General features: G+C 42.2%; 1 protein-coding gene across 4 annotated transcripts; it reads right to left on the minus strand.

Moving 5' to 3' along the window:
• Positions 1-600: 600 nt before the first annotated feature.
• LOC127590479 (TOM1-like protein 2) lies at positions 601-18,260 on the minus strand. 4 transcript variants are annotated; one of them, XM_052050043.1, is made up of 16 exons: positions 18,111-18,260; positions 15,429-15,513; positions 14,678-14,756; positions 14,450-14,599; positions 13,186-13,320; positions 12,983-13,117; positions 12,770-12,886; positions 12,364-12,497; positions 12,235-12,277; positions 11,166-11,337; positions 10,632-10,728; positions 10,345-10,420; positions 9,662-9,736; positions 6,379-6,438; positions 4,380-4,416; positions 601-4,272 (listed from the first exon to the last, which is right to left on the minus strand). In XM_052050043.1, the coding sequence occupies exons 1-16, from the start codon at positions 18,160-18,162 to the stop codon at positions 4,130-4,132; spliced, it is 1,590 nt and encodes a 529-aa protein (XP_051906003.1). In that variant the 5' UTR covers positions 18,163-18,260; the 3' UTR covers positions 601-4,129. The 4 variants fall into 4 exon arrangements, with proteins under 4 accessions (XP_051906003.1, XP_051906005.1, XP_051906004.1 ...); XM_052050045.1 differs by lacking the exon at positions 9,662-9,736; XM_052050044.1 differs by lacking the exon at positions 6,379-6,438.
• Positions 18,261-18,727: the final 467 nt, after the last annotated feature.

The following is an 18,727-nucleotide window of genomic DNA, read 5'->3' on the forward strand; positions in this document are numbered from 1 at the left end:
TGAGTGGCAAGTGACCAAACGGAATTAAGAGTAGCCCAAAAAGTCACATATGAGACTGCAGCCTGTTACAAGAGTGACACTAACTTCCTTGTTTATTTGTATTTTTCCACCATTTTTATAATCTAGTTTTAAATTTGCCTCGTGCTAAGCAGTTTTGAATTCCATACATTTTAGCTGTGACATTCTTTAGCGGAGAATATTGGCGCTTCGGTCTGCTCCGTTAACTTTCTCCTTTATTTATTTAAACTTTACTTTAATTTGTGGTGAGATTTGCACTACTGCGGTGTTTTACCAACGATATTTTTGGGCATAGCATATCATTTGTCAACAATGACACAACAACGAGGAATTTCGCCCCAATATGGAGCTCTCTGGCGTGCCTTTGGCGAGGAATGTTTCCTGAAAGACATAAAGAGACCAAAAAGTAAAGTGACAGAGAGGACTAAAGGGGGCCATTTTTGAGCCATTTTATGTTTTACACACCGACAGACAAAAAATGTCTGTGAGAACACTACAAAGTTGTTTGTTTACTTTCAAATTTCAGCATGCAGCCATCGCGAGCGACGTAATAAAATAATAATGCAATAAGCACAAAGCGTGTGAGGTAGCAGTCTCACATGTGTTTTATTGGGCAGTTACATACGTGCATAGACACACAGAGACCCGACAGTCAGCGATGGCAGCAGGTGGCTTGGCCCAAACAGACACAGAACATCCACAAATGCAAAATGTGCACAGTTGAGTGCCAATCAATAACGCAACCTGAATTTGGAAGAGTCCATGTTGCATTCGACACGTCTGCATCATGAAAACACCATGTTAAAAAGTCCAGAAATCTTTAAACACAACATTAAGCAACTTCAGGCCACATTTTTTTTAGCCCGTACGGTAACAGTTTACTCAAACATTGACTGTTAAATAAATCTCTTTCATTTCCAGCCAATTTAGTTAACCCTAATCCTAGATAGTTATAAAGTTTAGGTCTGCAAATGTATTTTTCACTTAATCTAAAGATTGTTACCAAATCCAGTGGACTAGCCAGACAATAATACTGCATTTGACTAACAAGGGTTTTGGTCTTAAGCTGAAAAATAAAATAAAATAGACACGCAAAGCATAATTGGAACAAAGCAGGAGGTTAAAAGTGCTGCATTTTTAAATAGGATGGAATTTGGGGATCTTGGAAATACCAAAGACATATGTCAGTTTCAAAAGAGAAGATGAGTTATGGGAAAATTAAAATAGCAATTTTGCTGACATCAAAATAATGAATGGTAAAAAATATATTGTTCTTCAAAAAGTGTTAAAACATATATACACAATCAGGGGAAAAAAATAATACATACATCGCCCTTCTGTCTGCATAGCATGATTAATAAAAACATATTTTATTGATATTTTTTAATCAAGGTGTGTGTGTGTGTGTGTGTCTTGCAGGTAATTGATTACAATAGTTTGGTGCAGTCCAGGCAGTTTAAACACCCAATTTGTCACCCATGTCACCTGCTATTTCTATTGTGGTCAATGAAGTATCTCTGTTGTTTTGTTTTTTAGTTATGTGCAAAATGAAGAAATTCAAAACAAAATGTCCTTCCCTTTTTCCTAGAAAAATATGAACCATGTTGTAAACACTCATAATATGACATTTTTTGTTCCCTTTTTTTTAACTTTAAAGTGTGAAAGTGTTAACAAGCTGCAGGTTAACCATATTTGAAGGAGTACAAGTGAAGGGGGCCTAATTACTGATGGGGTGGTGGTCGAAAACTGTCAGTTTGGAATAATTCCAGATATTAAATATCCCTTCTCGTAACAAAAAGTAATCAATGGGCATATTAGGGACCCTTCCTTTTTTGCAGCTTTGAAGTCAAGATGGCGCCCGAGTAGGCAGCCGTCAGCAAGTGCTCTCATGAGCCTTGCTTTTTTTTGTTGTTCTTGTGTTTCTTTTGTCACTTTGCGTTTGTTGTTACGTCGTGTGGACTTGATGTGGACCTTTTTCAGCATTTTTTGGCCACGACATTCATCAAGGAGGAGACTCTGTGCTTGGTGGTTGCGCCTTCTCGGCAGCATGGGTATACCAGCACTGTTTTTGACTGGAGGAATGTCGGCGCCATTTGACTGTCGTTGCTGGACAGTCCCGGGGCGCTTGTGTCTTGCGCCTGTAATGGGCAGCATTTTTCACAGCCCCGCTTTGTTCAGCGGAGAGATCGGTGCTGTTGAACGGTCTGCGGCTGGATGGATGGAGGTCTTGAGGAGCCGACGATGAGAAGAAAGGAGCGTTGGAGCTGGGAGTCGCGGCTTGGAGTTTGAAGCGGATTATGTGGGACAGGAGAAGTGAACTAATCTCTTTTCGTCAATGGACGCTACAGCTTCGTGTTTGCTTTCAAAACTTTGCCTGTAGCAGACGTGTGCACATTTTCAGCATGATGTCTCTGATCCACTGGTGAAAGGACACTTTGATCCTCTCCTCTTTCATCTATAACTGCTTCAGACAACAAAGTGTATGCAGAAAAGTGGTGAAGATTGCACGACTGTCTCTGTCCTATGTGTTGTCTTGTGTTATTTTTGTTATTTTGACTTCAAAATGGCGCCGCAAGAGTGGCTGCCTTTCCAGCAGCTCCTATTTTTTTGTTGTTCTACTTCTTCCTTTCATAACTTTGCTGCTGTGAATCTGGAATTTCTCCATTGCGAGACTAATAAAGGTTTTCTTAATCTTAATCTTAATAACAGTCCCTTTTCAAAACAGTGGTGCCTTGAGATACGAGTTGAATTGAATCCCATGACCATATTCGTAACGCCCTTGCAACTCAAATGAGCTTTTCCATTTGGAATGAACAGAAATTAACTTGTTCCAGCCCCCCCACCCCCTCAAAAAAAACGAATGTTTTTTTATTAATTCATTTATTGAACCGCTTCTCCTCACTAGAGTCACAGGTATGCTGGAGAGTGTTGGTCACGAGTATATAAACAAAGAAGACTTAGAATTAGAATAGAATTAGAGTAAGTGACTCCGTAGACTACTGCAATATTATTAGCTTTTTTTTCTTTTTCTTTTTTGCAGGTGATAAAGAAATGTTCCATCGAGTATTGTATTGTGTGTCTTCATATGTTGATGCAACTATCCATTGCTTCAAGGGTTAGAACACAGCGGCTATTGATGTGGTTTGTTAGCCCGTCGAGGGAGTTTTGCAGAAGGCAAGGCTGTGCGGTTGTCTTAAAAAAATAAAATAAAATAATGCTCCTCGTTTTAGGTTGAGTTTGACAGTACACTTCAACTGCGTGTGGCGTTAAGTATCTTGAGGCCTCCTTTTTTTTGTGTGTGGAAAGAATTGTTCTGCCAAATTTCTGCTTTGTGTGACGCGAGACGAGTTGTTTTCACTGCCCATACAGTGCTTGTACCTGGGAGGTGGTGGGGGGGGGGGGGGGGAGAAAAAAAAACGCCTAAGACTGTCACTCGAATCTCCAGGCACCATTGTCTGTATTCGGATTGTTTTTCTTCCCCTTGGTTAGAGGGTTGCTTGTTAACATTGTGTGGCCAGTGTGGTCCTTGATTTATCACAGCATGCTGGAGTCGCAAGCTACAGCACATCAGTCTTTTCATCGCTCTCTGGTCCAACTCTTTTAAAGCATTACAACACTTGGGACGTGAACACTTGTTTTGTAGCAGCTCACTGAAGATTTGTTAGCAGGATTCTACACTCCACTTAACTGTTACTTGGAATAGTTATGGGGAGAAATGAGCACTTGTGCATACAACAGCGCAAACCATTAAAACAATATATGCTTAGATTAGCAATTAGCCCACGATACGAGTTTGTCCTGACAATGACTGATGTTTGTCTCGCATCAACCAAGCTTGTCGTTTTAAACCCCTTTCTTTGAAGGTTAGGCCGTTATCCTTTGGTGGAGCATTAGAAATGTGAAGGCGTCACTACATCCCACATTGACGAATCAAATACTTCCACGAATGGTATTACACAATCTGCCCGTCGTCTGTGTATGTTAGGAGAAACACTGTAGCAAGAGGCAAGAGGTTGAAATTGGACCGTAGGACCATTTTCAAGGGGAACCATTCAAAGCGCCGACCTTCAGACGGGCCCACAGGGAGCGACGGAGATGCTCAATTACGAGTCTACAAGGCAAAGAGGGCGTCTTCGGTCCGTTCAGCTTTCTTGTGAGGGCCGACGGGAGCCGGGAGCGGAGGATGAACGGGGTCGTCCCCGGCGGGAGATGTGTCTGATGCCTTTGCTCGCTCCTCCAGGAACTTATCAAACTCTGAAAGAAACACAAGGAGTCTTTAAAGGGCATCCATGCAAAATTGATTGGTTGTGCATTTATTTTTAGAATGAGGCAAATGAACAAAACCAAATGCTTTGGCGTACCTTCACTGGTTACGCCTTCATCCTGAGGATCACCTTTCTATTAATGAGAAATGTCGTTATTGAAAGTTTTGGCAAACAATCGTACTTCATCTTGTGAAATAATGGCCTTCGGTTAAAACACACCTTGCCACAAGTAATTGCTGAGTGTGTCTTCCGTGTGAACAAAGGCATCAACCGGGCTACAGCTATTGAAAATTTGTTGAATCGATGAATCCGACAAGAAATGATTTAGCACTTTTAAACAGAATAATGTGCATGGGTGTTGCAGGTCCATACTAACATTCTTTTGTGGGATTTGACTGTGTGCAGGTTTAAAATGTGGAGCCTGGCCTGGTGAGTGACGTGGGTGTCGGCAAACGTGAGTATGTAAATGTCTTGTTTGCACCATTTGTTCAGTATCGGGATTGAAAATGCACCGGCAGCTGTGTCTTTCCTTGACCATGAGCCTAGACTTTAACAATATGTTCTCACTCGCGATGGTAGGCTATATTTAATTTGCAACCTCGATACCTTGCGTTGGCTATCGGAGACATGCCGTTGTAGCTACTGCTCTTTATCTTCCTTCATCTTCTAAAACATTTTGGACAATCTGTCATGGATAGAAATGCTCCTTGTAGCTCAAATTATTCAATTAGTTGTTGCAGCCCTACGCCTTACCTCATGTAATGATCATGATGGTAGATGTCATTTAACCGAAAATTAACACCGTAGCATTTTCATTCAGTTAGACCGTTTACAGGAATATTATATATATACAGTATATGTACTAGCTGGTTCGCCGCCCTCCGGGCGGCTCATCAGCTAGTTCCTGTGGAAGGCTGGTAAGGTGGTGGTTCGCCGCCCTCCGGGCGGCTCATCAGCTAGTTCCTGCGGAAGGCTGGTAAGGTGGGCCTTCGGCCCACAAAAGTGTTGTTGCTTGGTTCAACTTTTTGTTCATCCGAAAATAAAGAGATGTTTAGTTCTACTAAATAACTAACAATTTTATTGCAATGCTTGTGGGTAGACAACATTTTTTCGCTAAGATGCCCGCGCGATCGAAGTGAGCCACTGCCTGAGCGGCGCAGTGGCGGTGGCGCAGTGGCGGCGCAGTGGCGGCGCGCAGCGGCGCGGTGAAGTAGGTACGTTTTGAAAAGGGACAGACGGAAGGACAGACCGCGTGCGGGACGACGCGCAATATATATATAGATAGATATATATATATATATATGTAACATATGTGTACAAGTTAGGAAACAAATATTAATTATAATAATTAGATTGATTATAATTAACAAATAAGGTTTGTACAGTGAAACTCCTCTACATCGAAATCATGTTTGCAGCAAGAAATTTTTCACAACAGGGGGCTTTTCACTGTAGCAAGTTTTAGCTCAGATGTAAACACACACACACACTTTTCGTTGTAGGGGGAGCAGAAAAGTGGGAATGCTTTCATGCATGAAAATCTTTTCACACTGGGGGGTATTTTCGACCATGTAGGTTTCATTGTAGAGGAGTTTCACTGTGCTAATAAAGGCCTATTTTTTAACATTCACAAAGCCACCTGAATATTACCTGTACAATAGCATACAGAATAAACTAAAACAACACTTGATTTGGTACACTTGCATTTTGTAGTGAGTACTGGAGATAAAGATGTCTTATTTAGCAACTTGAGAAGCATAAAATATGACACCTTGCAGTGAGATGAAACCACAATAATAAACACATTGTTGCTGTAGTAGCTTTCTAATAGACTCAAAATTGGTCATTACTAGGCAACATGGACACTCAGTACATTTACGCATGTGTACCGGACAACGTTTGTGAGTGAGTCAAGCCTCACGCTCATTCATCTGTGATGGCAGTCATTGATTGAAAAATCAAGTAGGATTAGTGGGAATAAAAGGAATCTGATGTTAGAGGAAACTAATGTTTTGCAGGACGGATGGGTCAGAAAAAAATAAAAGTGAGGGACAGGAAAAAAAAAGTTTTAAAATCAAAGTAAATCAAGTCTCACCACATCAGCACAGAGCCACTCCTCTATATCATCCATGACAGAAGACTGCGAAACAGGGATCTATGGAACAAAGCCATGGACAAAGCAGGGAGCGGTGCCCCCCACCCAAAAAAAAAAAAGCCACATGACACAAAAGACAACCACATCACACAACGGAAACAAATATTACAAAACAAATAAAAAAAAAACAGGAATCACTAATTGCTCAGGCAAGAGGAAAATTTAAAAAAAGGAATATGCAAGGGTCAACCAACTCTCAAGTAGATGCTGTCACTGCGCAACAATCTGCGAGTGAGCTGCTAACCTGAAGAAAAAGGAGTTCCCTTGGTGGGTGTTTTCTCGTTAGCTCCGTGGTGCTGACACGGCCTAACGGCTGCCGCCTAATGTCGCGCAGCAGCGTTCATTAATTCACATCATTTGGGAATTAGGAAATTACTTCAACCTGATTAAGAGATGGATTGGAGGAGAAAGGCAGGAGCCTGGGGAACTGTCAAGGGGCAATCACGAGCACACGCACAGAGCGCTTTGATGCTAAGGCACAGTGAGGAGAGAATGTGTGGGACAGGCAACACATTTTCGGAGGACGGTTTAGGATAATACACAAGTTGGTTGTAGATTCTGGCCGTGATTTGTTATCAAAGACGAGGCAGAGTTTTTCAGTCCTTTAAAGCGGTTAAGCTAATTTTACACTTGCGTGACGAGCGTGATTCAAAAAACGAGTGAGTCTAGAAGAGAAGTGTTGCCTTACACCTTTGTCATTATTGTGTGTCTAATAGCTTTAATGTCTTAATACATACAAGCAGTGGTTATCTTTTAGCACCGAAAGGAGTGACTCTCAAAGTGTAATAGTTTGTGCACTCCCTCTAGTGGCAGGTGAAAGAATCACTGCTTAGGAATTTTGAACAATTCCTAAGCAGTGATTCCTTTTGTTTTTAAATATTTATTTGGGGACATATTTATGTGGATTACATTTTAAATGAGGGCGGCCCGGTGGGCCAGTGCTTAGCGCGTCGACCACACAGTGCAGCTCCGGCTTCCTTGTGTGGAGTTTGCAAACCCACGGGTCTGGGTGGGTTTTCTCCGGGTACTACGGTTTCCTCTCAGATTCCAAAAACATGCATGGCAGGTTGATTGAACACTCTAAATTATCCCTAGAGGAGTGTGAGCGCGAGCGCAGATGTTTGTTGGTTTCTGTGTGCCCTGCAATTGGCTGGCAACTGCTTCAGGATGCCCCCGCCTGCCCGAAGACAGCTGGGATAGTCTCCAGCACCCCCCGCGAGCCTTGTGAGGATAAGCGGATCAAAAAATGGATGGTTGGATGGACATTTTAAATGAATCATTGTTTCATTTTTTTTTTTTTTCATATTTGCAACATTTGGGCGCAATGCTAAATAAAATGTTCAAGTTCAAAATGTGCATGATGTTTGTGGCTTACAAAGATGGGAAATATATTTTTTAGGAATAAAACCTCTCTCATTCTTGATGATCACACATTTTTTTTTCGGTGGTACTTGCTGTAAAAAGTTTGAGAAGCAATGATCTGCGCACCGAATAAAGAATTTACAACGGTGATAGTTTGATTCTAAAACCAAAATCTGAACAAATCGGTAATCAGTAACCCCTAACATGTTCAACCTCACAGGTCCCATTTCATTAAAAAAAATAAAATAAAAAACACAAAGAAGTGCACTTAAAGTGTGACATCTAAGCACCCCACATGCTTTTTGGTATTAACTCATTCAGGACCAGCCAATTCTAGACCAAGTCTGAAAAGACGCTTAAAAACCTCTTTGGGAATGAATGAGTTCAAAGCAATACCAATGCTGTGGCTGTGCAACCAAGTGAACCTCATATGATGTCACAAGAGTGTCTTATCACAACACTTATTAAATGTCAAAAGGTGGAAGCCTTCTTGTGACATTACAGCAGAGCAGAGAAGCGAGAATGACACTAAAGCGACAAAAAGTGGGACTAGGAGGGCTCAAAAGGTTCTTACTCAAACATTTACAGAGATAACGCCAAAAATGTTACAAATACAAAGTCACGTGTCTGTTGACTGGTCGTGTTAGGTTTAGGGTCATGTTTGTTTATCTGCGGCACAATACTCACGGCTACACGACCATTTTGTAATAAACAAGCGATGCTGTTGATTTGCATTGTCACACTGTTCAACTTCAACAGTAAATTGGTGTTAGAGACCTTTTTTCTATCTAGAGACCTTTTTTCTGTCTGGCAGTGCTAATTAATAGTAGTCTACTGTCGGTTTAGTATGCTTTTGAAACAGAATGAATCTGGCAGATGAAAGCGGGGAAAGGTTCATGTCAGGCCTATTTTTATATTTAGGTGAAGGTTGAAGGCTGAAAGGGGACAGGAACTTTTCAGTGTTTAGCAACTATGCCAATGAAAGAAATCAGCGGTGGGCAATAAGGAGGAAAAAAAACAGCTTTCAGGATGTCTATATTTCTTTAAAATATCTATCACAGAGGCTTTAAATCACAGGTGTCAAAGTCAAGGCCCGGGGGCCAGATCCGGCCCGCCACATCATTTTACGTGGCCCGCAAAAGCAAATCTTCTGTGTCAGCTTCCATGATCCTTGCTTAAACCTGCACCGAAATCTCAAATTGTCATACATAATAAATAACGGTGACATTATGCAATCATTTTGTTGCCCTGTTTTTACTCATTTGAGCAATATTTGAACAAATACCTGACTGATTTAAAAACTAGGGAGCCATAATTTTTTTGGGTACAAGTAATAATACGATGTGTATATTTATTGGGTTACACTGTTTTAATGGACCTTTGAGGGAAGACGTAACTCCAAAGTGGCCCGCGACAAAAATGAGTTTGACACCCCTGCTTTAAGTGAATGCAGCAGAATAAATACCTGACCAAGCACAATGCTGTGTCATGAATATATTCAAGACCAAAGCTGGCACAAAGACATCCTGTTTATAGATCTGCGACGCCATTTGCGATATTTGGAAAATGGCTCAGTCAGCTACAAAACAGCGGCGCCAAATTTGCAGCCGTAGACAAAGGCTATCTTTAATGTTACCGTTCATCATATTGCCCATCACTGGAGTACGGCGCCTGTGTTAGATATGGACTTGGCGTCGGGAAAATTTGCTGGTATGAGGCTTTTATTTCAGCAGTCCAGGAGAGAGCGGCGTGAGACTAAAAACGATGAGCGGTGGAATTATGAGGGAGGCCCGGATGAAACGGGTGGTGGTGATGGGGGAGTGGAAGGAGGAGGAGGACACACTCAGGATGGAATCCTCACCATTCCTTGGGTAATAAGCCAGCTGTCTATGGGCAGCTCCTGATCTGCTGGGTTATCATCCCCTTCTACCCTCAGCTGAATCAACGACAGAAATACACCTTACTCCAAAGAAGCACAGAATAGCACAGACAGCCATGTCCAAAATGGAGGAAGGAGGGCAAAAGATGGAGCGAGAGGAAGATGAAAATATGGTAGGGGGAGAAAAAAAAGATGCCACGACTCCCAAGGCAAGCAACTTGAATTGGTACTGTTTATGTCTGCCACTGTGTATGGAGCCTGAGATCTTCGAACGACACCTTCTGCATGCAAAGTGATAACATGCACATGGACAAATGTATTGGGACGCCCTGCCATGAAACTTACAAGAGGTGACATGAGAAAAGTATGAAATTGACCCACCCGTTTGAAGCTTACAACAGATTCCATTCTTATGGGAAGATTTGAGAGAAACCTATAGGTCAAGCTCTTGATAAGTCCACCGATTAAGACTTTTGTCCATATGGTGCCTTTTGTCATGTGTTCAAAGAGAATCAATCAAAAAAATGTGTTGATTGTACAAATGAGTGTTGGTTCACTCTTTTTGAGCTTGTATGAATGCACACAGAAGGCCGCTGTAAATGTCAGTGTGGCAGAGCGTCACGAGCAAGACAGACGCTTGTGACGCCTGTGTCGAGTGCACTCACCCCTCCCGTGTTGTGCTGTCGAACATCCAAAGCCGAGGCCAGGCCACCCAGAGCCTGGGGATCTTCGTACTTGACACTATGTACAACAAAACACATCAACAACACAGATAAGAACCACCAGCCAGTGCATCCTGGCCTCTCTATTTTAAGCTTTCTATTGGCTGACCGTCTGAACAACGGTCTTGTTCTAAAGCGATTCTTCTCACATGTGTACACCTAATAAGGCTTAAAAATATATATTTTTTGAAACAGCTGTACAAGCCAATGCCAAAAGCATATCGACATACTTTTTGCGCTGCTCAGCCAAAGAGCTGCTCCGAGTCTGAGCGAACATGTCAAAGTCATCTTGGTTGTTGCGGCTTGGTTGACTTGCAGGACCGACATCTGGAACAAGGTGGCAACACAGCAGGAAGGTGAACAGCGGAAGGGTGAGAGGAACGAGATTGAAAAATAAATAACCAACCGTGGAGGTTGTTAGGAAACATGGAAACCAGCAGAGCAAAACACCATGATATATACCTATTTACCGGTATACGTCATGTCAGAAAAGAAATATCTAAAGTACACCTGTCAAATATATTTCCCAATGTTTTGCGATAATACTTGGTGATTTTTAGCTGATGTTAGAATTGATAACATGCTAATGACAGGTTCCCGAGGCCAAGCTAGAAATTATTTGTGTCATCATCCCGCTTGGATTCAAACTGTTGAAACACTTTGGTTGCAAACCTTGGACTCGTCCCTAATTGAGAGTTCCTGGTAGCTATTTGAAACTAGTTTCAAGACAAATTTTTAGGACGCAGACTGTGTTGTCTTCTTACCGAGGCCGGCCAGCGCAGAGGTCAGCGATGCCGCAGCGGGGTTCCGGGCTGGGGAGGCAACGGCCCCTGTGGTGCTGTGAGGAGGCGGGCTGGACGGCACTCTGGGTGAGAAGACGGCGGGGGAGCCGGAACCCAAGTCGATCAGGTTGTCATCTGTGGCTTCACCCAAAATCTAGGAGAAGACACGGGCACAAGTCAAATGTAGCTTGAACAATAGAAAATAACATCTTGTGCACCGGGGCAATAATTGGTAGTAAGAGAGCTTTGTTTAGCAAATGTGTGGAACTTAGAAAACAATTTTTATGGCAAGGGCAGTAAATTGAGTAGCGAAAAGAAATATATCACAAACAATGATGCCCCAAAAACCTCAAAATCATTTCAAAGTGATCTTGCAAAATCAACCCTTAAAAATAAATGAATTGCAGATCATTTTATTTTGGAAAAAAAAATACACCATAAAAGCACATACCTAGTCATTGTTTGCGTTTTGGGGAGTGCAGTTTAGGTAGGTGAATAAATAAAGCTTGGAAATCAATGATCGTTTTTCATAATTTCATGATCAATTCAATTAATTTTGATTATTATTTTTCCCCATAATCCAATAATAATTGGATTATGGGGAACAATAATATTATGTGTCTATATTATATGAGTTCCGCCAAAGTGTAAAACTATCATGGCAACGACGATGCAATTAGCTCGCCTGTCTGCAGCATGTCAATCAACTTAGATCCTGCCCGAAATACAAAGATATTTCCTTGACACCAGTTACGACCTTCTCCATCAAATTTGTGAGGATTACGCGGATCGGAAAATGAATGAATGACTGATCCCACTGTTCATCTCAGGAACTTTTGCTGCCAACGAACATGGCAACAAAGTCATCCTCGCCTCTATGGGATGTGGCGAGAGATGCCCCGCCCCCTCTCGGACTGCTCATCCCTTAAGAATATTGCTGTGGTGCTTGTGGTCACCTTGTAGATATTTACGCACTCCAACACACGACATTCTCTTTGCATGCAAATCAACAACTGTGGATGCATTGCGAGCAGGTCCTGGCCACACTTACCGTTGTGTTGTGAGCGCATCTCCCCGACCTGTACCGCTCATACCTGGAAGCAGCACAACACACTGTTGTAGGGACTCCAAGAATCATGGACTGTTTTGACGCACGCGTAATCCTTCAGAGCGTCCGTACCTCTCGTATCGGAGGAATATGTTGTTGAGGTCATCATTGACGTGCAGCAGCTCCTCAGTCACTTCCTCATTTGACACGCGCGAGATGAGTTCCACCACTCGCTGCTGCATTGCTCGGCATGTCCTGTGCAGCTCCTTAAGACGTAGGTAGGTAAGGAGAGAACAAAAAAATAGATGGATCGGATTTCAGATGCAAGGTGGACTCAAAGTTGTATATCGATCGTGTTGAAAATGGTGAATATATAGATTGTTAAAGTCAGCAAGTAGAGAAAGAAGGCTGCAACATGACTGAATGAAAACATTTTACTAAAACCGTGGTAAACTACTCCCCCTGGTGGCTATAATACATAGACATGCGGGAATACACCAAAAGAGTGCTCTATTGTAATCTAAATCCTCCATCAAACCTGGAGCAGTTCGAGATCGGATCTGTCTTCCTGGCCGGGGACCATCTCCGTGAGCATCTCTGACAAGACTTTAATGTTGCCTCTCACTATATCCAACTCGCCACGTAACCGCGCCACCTGTGGGCAAAGACGGTCCCAAAAAAAATCACTTCTGAACATTAACATGAGGAAAGAGGTAATGGACGGTCCAAGGTGGGTGTCGGTCTACATCACCTGCTCGGGAGTTGCTGTGATGGGGCCGTGTGGAGCGACGTGTGTGGCAGATGAGTTGGTGGCTGGTTTTGGAGATGGAGCAGATGTTACGGGTGCCAGGTACTTAATCATAGCTGGGTCCACCTCCGGTGTGCCCTGGGAGGAGAAATATGAGATCATAGTCAATATGGGATGAATGCATGTTTCCAACTGCAGGTCTTTACCCTCTGTGGTGTGTGGATGGGGGACAGCGCATCCAAATCTGCCATGGGGAATTCCATGCCCTTCCTCTTCAGTTCTTCGTAGATTTGGACCACCCCGGTAAGATCAGGACTACTCCGGAAGGCGTCGGCCCAGGCCTACCGCACATAGACTTAAAATTATTTGCTCATGAAAAGGTTATTTCAAAACATGGGAAGAAGCTAGAGTCTGTATAGATTGATTAAGTTCTACAGCAGTGAGGCACTGCTAAAGGAGAAGAAGAGAGCGCATGGATGTTGTGAAAGTCACAAAGCTCGATGAGGAGTACTGCTTTGAAAATGGCGATTTAATTCACTGTTGTTTTGAGCCCCCCCCCCCCTAAAAAACGAACAAAACAAGTGTTTCATAATTGAAAGTCAAACTGAACCCTTCTCAAAAATCAACACAAGAGCAGACAACAAAGCAGTTGAAGAACTTTTTGTATTGAAAGTTGATATTGATTTGTGTATTCATTTTTTTTTAATCTGTAAAATATGTTGGTATTATATCACCTCTCCAAAAAATAAGAAAGTAATTACCGTATTGGCCCGAATGTAAGACGGCCCTGATTATAATACGACCCCCTCTTTTTCAAGAAACGAATTTGAAAAAAGACTTTTTGAACACCAAATTAATTTTTATACAGAAAAGAATAAGTACATCTGAAACAAATGATTATAACAATATATTTGAGAGAAAAAGCATGTTATTTTGCCTCATTCAAATCTAAAGTGCAATCACATTCGTAAATGAATGGCTTCTGGTTTTTGAAATGTAAATTACATCATAACTTCTCCCACTTTTCTCCAGATTATCACTACGTTTCTCCGTTTTCTGTTATCTCTTCTATTATTCTCTTCTCTTTTCCTTCTTACCACTATTTTTCATTTTTCTTCTTTGTGCTACCGCTATTTTTATTTTTATTCTTCATGGCAGGGGTTCACTTTGGCCTAGGCCGTCAAGTTCAGCATTCGCTCCAATGATATCTGGCGCCATCTAGCGTCGTGAATGAGTATAATGTCTAGACCCCGAATATAAGACGGCCCCCACTTTTTCAGCCTTGTTTCAATGCAAAAAACACCGTCTTATATTCGGGCCAAGACGGTATCTTTCAATAGCACATTCATATAACATATTCCATTATGCAATGTAAATTTTATACGTGTTTTTTATTTATTTATTTATTTTTAACAAGAACACAGAATCTAAGTGCGTGTGTTTGGACTATCGTACAAACGCCGCCTGTACCTGTATGAGCGACAGCACTTTGTCCTGTACGATGGTCGGAGGGTTGGCTTTGGGGGAGATGATTTTTACCAAAACGCCATCAATGAAATCTCTGTTGGCCACCTGAACGTGAAACCTGTGGCCGCAGTTCTTCACACACGTCTCCACTACCTACCGGGTCACAGATGATCAGTGAAATACACGCACAATATAATCATCTGAATCCAAACGTTTCACGATGCCTTTCACCGTTAGCGCCAGCATGACTTCTCTGTAATTCTTGTTGCCACCGAGTCGTTTCTTCAGCGCTCGCATGGCGTCTTTTGGCCTAAGGGGAAAGAAATGCGTGTCAACTTGAAAGCAGGACTCGCGCTGCGGTGAGACACTTACATCTCGTATTGAGAAATGAATAAATGACTATCATTCATCTAAAGTGCATGACTTCAATCGAAAACGGTGGTTTCCATTTCAAACCTATTCCGCTCACTTTGATGAACCAAATCAAAAGCAATACTGTACATCCTGACTTCAAAACAGGTGTTTGTGTTCGGAGACACTGAGCAGTTCCACCGTAGATCCTTTTCTGTCACATTGTCTTTGTTCGCAGGGGCTAAATGTGGTTTTTGTTGCTTATTTATATTTACTGGTAAGATGGGCAACCAACTGGTAGGATGGACAGGCTGCTTTTTATTCCATTAAATCCCTTGTGCGAAGAATGCAAATAGATGATTTATCTAACAGAGTAAGTAACGACCTCAGTATAAATTCCTGCATGTTGGCGTTCTTAGTAGAAGTTCATTGAGAAGTTAGTGCATTAAGTGACACCTCCAAAGCTAACAAAAGGCTTTTTTTCTTTTTTTTGGTCTCAAGTCACCCAGTCAGACAAAGAGATCTCCGTGACAAACTGACGTGGGCACGAGCGTTGCGACGAGCCGCATTCTTTCCATCCATCCTACACTGTGAACAGCAAACCCTTCGGTGGCTCATTTCGCGACCTCACCCCTCATCCGTCTCGTTTATGATGTCACAGATCTCCATGTTGAGGGCCCAGTCTTCATTCTGGAGGCCTCCATCAGTGGCCCTTTCTGGAAGAAGCAACAGAACCTTTATTGTTGTTTTTTTAACTCTTATTGAATAAGGTAAAGTGAGTTCAGAGATTTGTTTCTATATAGACACTACATGTTTGAATATAACTGCTGAAAAAGTGTGCAAAGACTATCAGAGAGTTACGAAAATAGTTGCCGATTAATTTAATCATGAATTACTTTTAGACTTTTTTATTTTGACACCTCACAATAAACTACGGGTACTCAGAAAAAGGCATATTCAGGATGACAGTCAGTATTTAAAAACTAGTCCCAAATCCCATTTATATTTTTTGTTTCCCAGAACAAATGTACTTTGTAGGCACATTGTTATCCCGGTAACCACAACGCATATTAAATGACACCACGTTTCATCAAACGGCACTTGAAAGTTGACTTAAAACCGAGAGAATTAAAGCATCACCAGGCACACTTTGAGTAAAACTCTTGCGTCAGTAAATCAACATGCAGCGGCAAACTTTAAGGCGGATAAGTGCAAGAGAAAAAGTGGGCTTGAACTGTGGATTAGATGATTTGGATGTGCGGACAGGAGGATTTGCCTTCCTTGAAACACAGAGGCTTTGAGCCAACCTTCAGATCCAAGCAATGAGGTCAGTCTAGAACCGGGTTTGAAACCCACAGAGTGCATTCACGCATGGTGTCAACGCCTACCCACTCCCACCCCAGTCCTGGGAACTGAGAGCCCCTCAGTGGAGTCAGATGACTACAAGGCAGGCAGTGCCTCGCAGTGCCAACTAAGATGCTGTCTCTCTTTATTCGCAGCCTCCACATTTCACATTTTCAGTCCCATCACCACTTTTTTCTTTGGTGCTGCCGCACTTCCAACATGTCTTTGTGACAAGCAGGCAATTAAAAAAAAAATTCAACATGGGATTTAGCTGAGTGTTAAGAGTCAACAAGAGGTCTAGGGCCCTTTCAGTGGGAAAAAAAGTGGTTAGCACGTCCGCCTCACAGTACAGAGGTGCAGGGTTCGATTCCGGCTCCAGCCTTCCTGTGTGGAGTTTGCATGTTCTACCTGTGCGTGCGTGGGTTTTCTCCGGGTACTCTGGTTTCCTCCCACATTCCAAAAACATGCATGACAGGTTAATCGAACACTCTTAATTGTCCCTAGGTGTGATTGTAAGCATGAATGGTTATTCGTCTATATATGCCCTGTGATTGGCTGGCAACCAGTTCAGGGTGTCCAGCTCACCCACAACCCTCATGAGGATAAGCGGATTAGAAAATGGATGGATGAATGGGTGGATGTGGATGCACACTTGTGAGTGAATGTAAAGTTGGTTAAAAATTTTGGGAAAAAATGGCTTGACATAAATTATTTTAAAAGTGTAAGAATGTAACATAGTAGCAGTAGTAGTTGTCATCGTCGTCGTCTCTGCTCTAAAGGTCTCAATCAATCAGAGCATCCATCCTTCACTTGCAGGAAAACACATCGCACCTCGAGACCCTTTTCATCCATATCCATGCGAATAATGTGAAACTACAATAAGTCTGAGTTTTGAGGCGTCCTATTCTTAAATGGTTGAACTTGAAACCTACCGAGTGTTGAAATTGCGTGTCTCAGAGGACCAGAGGGGATACGGGTAGGTCATAGGCCGCAGCATTACATTTGCACAACAGTGCCTTTGCATAGATAACAATGCTACATTTGTATTCAGTCAATGCGGTACAGTATTCATTTCATCTGTTTATCCGTGGTTGTAGTTTGTGGCGTATAAACTGCACACTGAGAGCTGTTTCATACTTTAATGGTGGATTCTATATTTTAGTTTAAGCACATTGAGAGTCTTCTCCAAGGTGTGTCAGACAGGTTCCAGGACTGGTGTCACATAAGACATATTACATATATCTACGTACACGACAAGTGTTCCCCTTTGAAGTCCTCTCGAGTCTGGACTTCGCAGACTTCCCTCGAAAGTTGCTCTAGCATGTTGTTTTTGTTTGTTTCTTTGTTTTTCTCAGCCAGGAACTGTCAGTTTCTCAGGGCATTGCGAGCTGGTGAGTCACCTCTTCTCACGCACTGAACGAAGCAAGCATCAAGTTTGATTTTCTTGCCATCATGGACTGGGAAACTCATAGTTTGAGTTTGAAATGGATTTGTTAATACACACGCCCTGGTCCTTTTTTGACGAATGCCCCTCATTACATTTCTGCAACACTCCAACTATCACGCACTGGATCCTATTAGCTGGTGAAAACATACCCGTATTATTATTATTATTATTATTATTATTAAGACATTAATGAAATATATATTCGGAAGACGGACGTGTTTGCCACAACTTTTCATAACTAAAGCTAACTTAAAGATGTTCCCGTCAACTTTCAGGGACTAAAATGCAAATGCCAGGAGGTGGTTGTCGAATGAATGTAGTTAGAAGATGTAATCGGAATTCGGAAGTTTACTAAAACAAAACGGAAACGAAACGTTGTCTGGAAGCTCATTCCAATTAGATGACGTTTGTCGCAAGGATGCTAGCTCGCTATTTCCATTGGCGCCACCCAAGAAAATACTGTTCTGCGTATGTCGCAAATGTCACTGCATCGCAAATGCACGACTTTAAAAGCGGACGTACCTATGCGTTGTCCCACGGGAGTGCTGTAGGGATTTCCCAGTAAGAACTCCATTTTGACACCAAACAATCCGCTCGGCGGTGACAGGCGGAGGCCCAGACGCTACTCTTAAGCCCCGCCTTTAGAGCAATCCTATTGGACAACTCACATTCATAACTTAGATGCCAGTGTGGCTCATGCGGCTGTCAGTCATATTGTGCCTCTCGTGGTATCGAGATACATTTTCATTTTTCATCCATGTATATTAGTTGCGAGTTAGTTTTTAGTTTTTAAAATACCTCACGGGTGTTATAACTTGCATTAAAAAAAGTTTATAAAAAGGTAATTGAGAATTGCTCTGAAAGTGAAAGATTCCCACCTTTGACGTCAGCGGTGTGCTTTTTGAGCTTACGTGAACGCAGCACGCAGTTGCTATGTAACAGTCTGTAAACATTGAAGAACTGAAGTGTTCCCTGCTGTGGCTCATTTGTATATTCTGTGCTAATATAGGTAACTCAAATACTTATTGCATTCAAGCAAACAGTTTTAAGCGGTATGATGCTAATTATCAGCCAACTAATATGCGCACGTGTCACCAACGTTTACCACGTCCATTTCTGACGATGTTAATGTACCCTTT

This window comes from Hippocampus zosterae, chromosome 17 (assembly GCF_025434085.1).
Source record: "Hippocampus zosterae strain Florida chromosome 17, ASM2543408v3, whole genome shotgun sequence".
NCBI classification, from domain to species: Eukaryota; Metazoa; Chordata; class Actinopteri; order Syngnathiformes; family Syngnathidae; genus Hippocampus; species Hippocampus zosterae.

Bases quoted from the DNA above. Each gene is read 5' to 3' on its own strand.
- LOC127590479 (XM_052050043.1), bottom strand. From the start codon at position 18,162: ATGGAGTTCTTACTGGGAAATCCCTACAGCACTCCCGTGGGACAACGC. The intron at 10,729-11,165 runs GTAAGAAGACAA...ACCTTGTTCCAG, and splicing joins CTCTGCGCTGGCCGGCCTCG to ATGTCGGTCCTGCAAGTCAA. The intron at 9,737-10,344 runs GTGAGTGCACTC...TCGTTGATTCAG, and splicing joins GACAGCACAACACGGGAGGG to CTGAGGGTAGAAGGGGATGA.